The 8,434-nt window shown below is 36.3% G+C and overlaps 1 protein-coding gene across 1 annotated transcript; it reads left to right on the top strand.

Annotated features, from left to right (window-relative positions):
• The first annotated feature begins 6,464 nt into the window (after positions 1 to 6,464).
• Positions 6,465 to 7,648, top strand: LOC145632741 (F-box/kelch-repeat protein At3g23880-like). Its single transcript, XM_081685083.1, has 2 exons — positions 6,465 to 6,628; positions 6,709 to 7,648. The coding sequence occupies exons 1-2, from the start codon at positions 6,465 to 6,467 to the stop codon at positions 7,646 to 7,648; spliced, it is 1,104 nt and encodes a 367-aa protein (XP_081541209.1).
• Positions 7,649 to 8,434: the final 786 nt, after the last annotated feature.

Raw genomic sequence — 8,434 nt, 5'->3', positions numbered from 1 at the left:
CTTTTCCGCGTTTCATTCCCACGCGCTTAAGAATCTGGACACAAAAACTCCACCGTGTCACGGCATGTCTTCCTGTGTCACGGTGCACACCCCATGACACGGGATTGCTCCGTGTTTTCTCCGCGTAATCCCTAAACGCGTTTTATCCTCTGTAGGTTTGTTTCTGTCCTGCGTCACACTGTTTTCCACCGGGTCACAGGATTTTCCCCCTCTGACAGTGCCTGACACCGTGTCACGGTGTTCTCTGCCATGTCGCGGTGTTATTTTTTTATGGTTTTTATCTTTTTAGGGTTCCGTGTGTTCCCTCTACTCATTTTCCCTATAAATACCCTCCTCCTTTCTGTAGATCGGGGCATTAAATCATTATCTCTTCCTCTCTTTTACACCAAAAATCATTCTATTCTCTCTTTCCCATATTCTAAGCCTTAAACCTTTATTCCTAATTACACCATTCTTCCCTTAAGCACTCCAAGGAGTCCAGACTTAACTCGAGGTTCAGTCCTTAAACCAAGGCGTGAAAGGTACAAATAACTGAGGGTTTGGACCAAATCAAATCTACATTTATTTAATTTAATTTTCATTTGATTTATATTTTTTATTGAAGTTACTAACAATTTATTCATGATGTAGCAATTTTAAGGGACGCGCGGAATGTGAGTAATTAATTAATTTAATTACTCTTATTTTATTTTAATATTGCTAGCATCATGATTAGGTTATTTTATATTTGATTTGACTAACGCTATTATTGTTAAATTACTTCCTGTAGGGAATATTTCAAGCATTACCCCTAACTTGAACCCCACTGTGATCATACACTAAAGTACGGTGGCGTCAAATAGGAAGGAAGATAGAGCAAAAGAGTCGTCAACAAGTTTTAGGAACTTGTAAACCGTTCACAGGGTGAAGGTTACACCCCTTAACGATCCAGGAGATCGTCAACTCCAATAGGTCTGGAATCATGACTGGTAGTTCAGGCTTGAAGGTAAAAATCCAACCTAAAAGAGATTGAACCTGCCCTAATAATAGGCCTCTACTTTATTCTGATCGTATTCATGTGCGCTTTCTGACTAACATGCAATCAATAGGTTTACCCTAAACTTGTTTATCTATGTTGGTTGAATATTAATGCACAAATAAAACTATTATTTGCGATCACTTGAATTATAATCAAATTAACCCTAAACAAGATTATTAATTATCTTATTAAGCGTGATTACAAGTACGAATTCCCTTTAAACATGCATAAAAGGCGTGATCAACCAATAACAATAAATATATATCAAGCAACATAATAATAATAAAAAATAATCCAAAATAACAATCATAATCAAAATAATTATATTAATCATGTTAAAACATAATAATAGCAAGATCCTAGGCATGATACTAACAAGATTAATAACAAACCCTAGCATGTCACTAAGCAATAAAGATCAAATATATAGCCCTAACATGAAACTAACATGATATTAAGAAAGAAAATAGGAAGCATCATAGAAATCATAATTGATATTAGGAAGTTATTGTTGTCATTCTAAACATCATACTTGATATTAGAAATTACCCTAAACATGATACTAGGAATCAAAATAATGACCTAAACATGATTTCTATATCAAAATATCAATAAATCAATTAAAGCACTTACTTGGATGCCTCGTACCTCTTTCTAATAACAAAATACACACGTTAGTAACTTCAAGGAAAATAATAAAACAACAATTAAATTAAATAATTGAAATAGGGATTTGGGACCAAACCCTTAGAAATTAAAACCTTTCACGTCTAGGGCGAAGGCAACTTCGAACAATGCCAGGTGTTTCTAGATCTTGTCAATGCGGAATTTTGTATGAGAAAAGCTAGTTTAGAAAACAGAGAGAGAGAGAGAGAGAGAGAGAGAGAGAGAGTAATCAAAAAATTCTTGATGAGAGTTGGTGAGAGAGAGAATTAGAGAATTGGTGGAAATTGATGATAAAAACAGAATTTTAGGAGGCAATTTATAGAGAAAATAAGCCGAATAGATAGAAAAACGAACCAGAGTTTCGAAGAGCATAAAACGACTTAGCGCCAAACACCAAGCCTTAGCGCCAGGCGCTAATGCTGTCGTCAGGCGCTAGAAATCAGTTTCACACGTTTTTTAATTTTGATAAAATTTAGCCGTACAGAAGGGCAAAATCGTATTTTCCTTAAAAACACTTCTTTTATTCTGATTAAAACTCTAAAAAGTCAACTAAAGTCAATTTATCAATGCTAATTAAATTAGGAATGAAAAGAACCTTCTAAAAGAATCTAGAAGACTAAAATCAATTCTAATTGCATTAGGAATGATAAATCAATATTAGGCCCTCCTCTAGATCATTAGGCCGCAATTAAATATCAAACTGGGCCCAGTTTAGTAATTTGGCCATAACTTCCTCATTATTCATCGGAATTGGGCTTATAATATATCGTTGGAAAGCTCTTTTCGAACCCGACCCAACTACACTATTATTGTACCCTTGCCATGGAAAAAACCAAACTAGATTGGCTGTTTTCAAAAATAGATTTTCAAAAACAGAAAGAAGAGATATTTAATAAAAACTAACCGCAGCACTAGACTTTCCACACTTTCACTTCATTCGATTGTGATTCGACGTGAAAGGTACTCATCACTGGGTTTGGTTTTGGGGAGACACAAATGGGTGTCTACAGAAGCCCCCACTTTGACTGAGTTTGGAGAAACGCAAGTTTTGAAAACAAAAGTCAAAGTATCGATAGGGACGGAGAATGATTCAGAACGTTCTGTGATCCTAAATCACTCTTGTAACATCGATACATGCAAAACTAGCATTAGTTAAAACAGATAAGAGAGTTAAGAAACGCGTATCTTGCACCGTCGAGCACACGTCTTTGAAGGTAACCGATTTGTTGCCGCATTCGTTGTTGTGACAACCTTCCACAAGCTAGGGAACGCCATCTTGCTGTTTTGATGTTCACTCGTCTCTGAACAATAGATCTTTTTGATATGTCCACACGTCTCTGAATAAAAAATCTTTGAATGATATGTCCACGCGTCTCTAAACAAAAGAGCTTGATAATATGTCCACGCGTCTCTGAGAAAAAGAGCTTTTTGATATGTCCACGCGTCTCTGAAAAAAAGAGCTTTGAATGATATGTCCACGCGTCTCTGAACAAAAGAGCTTGATGATATGTCCACGCGTCTTTGAACAAAAGAGCTTTGATGATATCTCCACGCGTCTCTGAAAAAAAAGAGCTTTGATGATATGTCCACGCGTCACTGAACAAAAGAGCTTTGATGATATGTCCATGCGTCTCTGAACAAAAGAGCTTTGATGATTTGTCCACGCGTCTCTGAACAAAAGAGCTTTGATACTTGAATGTTTGTTGCAATTGTTCGGTTGGCTGCGAACAGGAGCTTTGCTGAATGGTGGTATCCTGTAAAAATCAAAAGATTGCCAAAAGACTTTGATGGTGCTTTTCTTAGGGTTGACCTAAGGCTTGATTTTTTCTTAGGGTTGACCTAAGGTGATTGGACTGAGTTGAGGTTGACTCAATGTGATTGACTGACTTGAGGTTGAATCAACGTGACTGACTGACTTGAGGTTGACCCAAGGTGAATTGACATGTGTGACTCATGACCCGTGTGTGCATTGTATTGTGATCGTGCAACTCGAAAATGTAAAAAAGCCAAAATTTTCCGTTATTTTTGTGGAGGGTACCAACTTTCTCCCGAAAAAGAAAGACGCGAAAAAAAAAGAAGCGAAGTTTTTGAAGGTAACATCTTAGACTATCCTAGTTTGACTCGATAATGAAAGTATTTAGGTGACTTAGGCGCGAAGGCTAAGTACTTCATACTTTGTGATGCAATGATGATTGATGTTGATATGACAAGGCATGCTTCAGCGTTGTGTTAAGATTTCAGATAAAATTTAACCGTTGTAGACACCCAAATGTGTCTCCCCAAAACCAAACCTTGTGATGAATACCTTTCATGTCATTTGATTATCGAACAAAGCGAAAGTGTGAAAAGTCTAGTGATGAGGATGTTTTTATTAAAATATCTCTTCTTTCTAATTTTGAAAATATTTCTTTTCTTACCCTATTTTGGAAAAACGTGCATTCCAGTTTAGTTTGGTCCATGATATGGGTCCAATAATGGTGTACTTGGATGGGGCTTGAAAAGACCTTTCCAACGATATATTATAAGCCTAATTCCGATGAATAATGAGGAAGTTATGGCCAAAATACTAAACTGGGCCCAAACCGAATCTTACCTACGACCCAATGATCATGTGGAGGGTCCAAAGGTTTTATCCTATTCCTAAAATAATTAGGATTAATTAGAAGCTTCTATAAGTTTCTAAAAGATCTTAATTATCCTTTTTGAAAAGATAAGATTAAAGAATTTGAGTTAAATAAAAACTTTCCTTTTTTTAAAACTTTCCTTTTCTTAAATCCTAATTCTATTCGAATTTAAAGATGTTCAAAGACAGTCAGATTTTATATTCGTGCCTCATAATATTTATCCAAATTTTATATGGTTGGATATATCTTGAAGTTATCTTTCCAATGATATATTATAATATTAAATCCGAGTTATAACGAAAAAGATATGAATGAGATATGAAACTCTATCCAAAACTGACATTGTCTTACTATTTCGGCCATATATTTTTATCTACAAAATATTTTAATCTAATTCCAATTGGGTTGGAAAGTAGACTTCAATAGATTTCCAACAACATATTATACGACTTATTTGGACTTCTAGATCAAAAGATATGATAAAAAAAATCCGCAAAAACTGTTGTCCATCGAGTTCTATTTCGATTTGAATTCGGATTCTCTTCTTTTTCTTCGACCCTCTTTTTTTCTCTATAAATAGAGGCCATATCTCCCCTTTTTCAATCACCAACTCTCATCAAGAATTTCTTGATTCTCTCTCCCTTTTTTCTAAGCCTAGCTTTTTACAAACACAATTCCTCATACATTAGCACTAGACACACCTAGCCAAGTTCGAAGTTGCCTTCGCCCTAGACTTGAAAGGTTTTAATTTCTGAGGGTTTGGTCCCAAATCTCTATTTCAATTATTTAATTTAATTGTTTGATTTATTATTTTCCTTGAAGTTACTAACGCGTGTATTTTGTTATTAGAAAGAGATACGAGACATCCAAGTAAGTACTTTAATTGATTTATTGTTATTATGATATAGAAATCATGTCTAGGTTGTTATTTTGATTCCTAGTATCATGTTAGGATGTTTTTCTTAATTTGATGTTTAGAATGACAACAATAAGTTCCTAGTATCATGTTTAGGGTAAAGAATATAATGTCAATTATAATTTCTATGATGTCTTTTATTGTCGGGAAATTCTACATGGTGACCTCAAGGATTCAGTTTTTCTACGTGGAAGACGAAGTTTTTTCCAACTCTCTTAAGTGGCCCTAAGATTTTGAAGAATTATGCATAGTGTCCAATTTTTGATTTTTGGCTAACCTTTACAATTAAAATGGTTAGCCTTTGATTTTTTTTATTAAAAAATAATTTTATAAACAATAAAATTTATAAAAACCAAAAAAAAAAACCCAATAACCAACCCAACCACCACCACCTCACCGGAACCCTAACCCCACGGCTCAGCCGCCCCCCTCGCCGACCGACTAACCAGCCCAACCCCAACCACTTCGTTTCCCTTCCCCGGCCAACCATACAACCGTGAGCCCCTCCTCCGATTCAAGCCCCTCTCCCGAGTCGACATCCCCTTCCTCCACCGCGAGCTGGCGACCCTCTCCCGATTCGACCTCCTCTTCCTCCACTGTGAGCCAGCGACTCCAAAACTAAAACCCTTAACCCAAACCCAGATCCCCATAGCCTAAACTACCCCAAATTTGTTGAGGTTTGGGTTGGGGTTGGGGGTTTGGGTGTTCGTTCTGCAGTTCCGGTGAGGGAGGGGGTCAAATCGGGAGAGGGGAAAAGGAAAGGGTGTGGCTGGCCGATGAAGGGAGAAGGAGTTGCCGACGGTTGGTTGTTGGGTTAGGGATCCGGCCGGCGAGGTGGTGGTGGCAATGGGGTTTGGGCACTTTAGCAGGTGGTTTTTTTATTTTTATTTTTGTTTTTTTTTTAAAAAAAAAAAATTATTCAATATGGTTAACCAAAAATTTAAAAAGTTAGCCAAAAATTCAAAAATTGGGTACTATGCATAATTATTCAAAACCTTAGGGCCACTTAAGAGAGTTGGAAAAAATTTCGTCTTCCACGTAGAAAAACTGAATCCTTGACGCCACCATGTAGAATTTCCCATAATTTCCACATTACAAATAATTAACACAACGCCTCCCATAATCTTCTCTAGTGTTGCCGCCGCTTAGCAACCCCAAACCACCACTATTTTCTCTCTCCACCGCAATCGCCGCCGCAAAAAACCCAACTCACCATCTTCTCTTCCCCGCAAAAATCAAGATGATAGAAATTCCAGAAGACATAATATTCCAAAAAATCCTCCCAAATCTTCCCGCCAAATCCCTTGTTCGATTGAAATGTGTTACTCATCAATGGAACGACTTCATCTCAACTACCCTTTTCGCCAAAACCCATCTTCTGCAACAACTTTCTCTCTCTTCAAGGTCTATTCTTACCCTTGAATCCTTGATGATTACTTGGATTTCAAGTGTATTGATTACAGTGATTGCAATCTTGATTTCAGTAATTTTGGCTCTAATTTTCGTGAGACTTTCAATTGGTTTCTGGGTTCTTGTAATGGGTTAGTTCTGTTGCTTTCTGCTGATGAAGAATCTTGTGAATATGATTACTTAAACATTCCTGATTCTCTTCTTTATTTCGATTTTCATTTTGTGGTTTATAACCCAGTTCTTGGTAAAAATGCTTATATTGAGATTGAACACCCTGATGAATTTCTTGTTACTAATGATGCATATTCTGCTGAGGAATTTAATTTTGGGTTTGGTTATGTTTCGTCTCGTGATGATTACTACATTGTTGCAATTAATTTTCCTGTGTGTTTGAGTAGTCCTGAGGCTGTTGTTTTTGTATACTCGTTGAGGTTGCGAGAATGGGAAAGTTATAAAACAGTGCGAAATGATAAGAAAGATAGACTGTCATTGGAATTACAAGATCAATTTTATAATCAACCTGGAAAACTGGTGAAAGAAACTTTGCATTGGGGTGTTATACTAGGAAATGATGAGAAATGCATTGTTACCTTTGATTTGGCTAATCAGGAAGAGTTTTTGGGGAAGATGAAATTGCCTTATGGTAATTTTGGAGAAGCTAAAAATAGTGACAGAGCTTTTTGTTTGTGTTGTTTGGATGATTGCTTGTGTGCTTGGGCGAATTACGAGGGTGGAAATGTAGTAGAGATGTGGATGTTGAAGGAATATGGAGGGAAGAAATCATGGTCTAAGTTGTTTCGTTTTAATCCGCTTCATTATTGCCGCAGTTTTTATGGATTTACCAGGTCTGGAATGGTTTTCAAGTTCTACAATAACAATGAAATAATGCTTGCTGACTTCAGCCATGATCCTCCTGAATATTTTCATATTGGTTGTGTGGAAAGATGGAGTGCAGTGAATTATGTTCCAAGCCTTATATCGCCTCTAGCCATAATCACGGAGCAAGGAGAATAAATGATTGTGTTGATGTAAACATTGTGAAAATTAGTTGCTTGTGTTGACAGTTATACATTTGTTAATCTTCTGTAGATGATAGAGCAAACTAGTGAATAAACTTCGTTACTTGTCTACTTACTGCAATGTAGATGATAGTGCAAACTAGTGAATAAACTTAGCTACTTGTCTACTTACTGCAATGAATACGAGTTGTTATTCAGGTTTAATAAGTATCATGTGTCTCATGTATTTCTTTTATTGTAGATTTGATCACAAAGTGGTTCAAATAACATTTGCCATTATAGCAAAGGCAAAGAATAATAAATCTTTTACTTGATTGGAAATAGTTGGATTTGTTTTAGCAAATTTCTTGTTTAGTATTCATCAAATTGATATCTTGAATTCGCATATTTTTGTGTTTGTATGAGTTCGTCTTACGAGCCAGAAATATAACAGTTATCCCTTGAACCTCCAAACATGACAAAGCCAGAAAGGTCTTTGTCATGTTTCACGCCACAAGAGGGATGATAGTTTCCGGAATCTAGATCTCCTGTGTGTCCTTTTTCTTTGTTTTTTCTTTTTTTAAAGTTACAGGACAGATGGTGCAACTACAATCACAGGATTCTGGGCTCTTTAAACACCAAAGCAGGTATATTACTAAGGTAACATAAGTTAAAGCTGCATTGTTTCGTAATTGATGCAATTATTGATTTCCTACATCAAGTTTTGGTTGCATGAAGTGTAGCAGACTGTATGTGTTGTGTACGAAGAATATGATCAGCATTCTTCAGTAATGAAACTAGC

This window comes from Chenopodium album, chromosome 5 (genome assembly GCF_948465745.1).
Source record: "Chenopodium album chromosome 5, dcCheAlbu1.1, whole genome shotgun sequence".
In the NCBI taxonomy this organism is placed as follows: domain Eukaryota; kingdom Viridiplantae; phylum Streptophyta; class Magnoliopsida; order Caryophyllales; family Amaranthaceae; genus Chenopodium; species Chenopodium album.
This window is presented reverse-complemented; position numbering and strand designations above follow the sequence as displayed.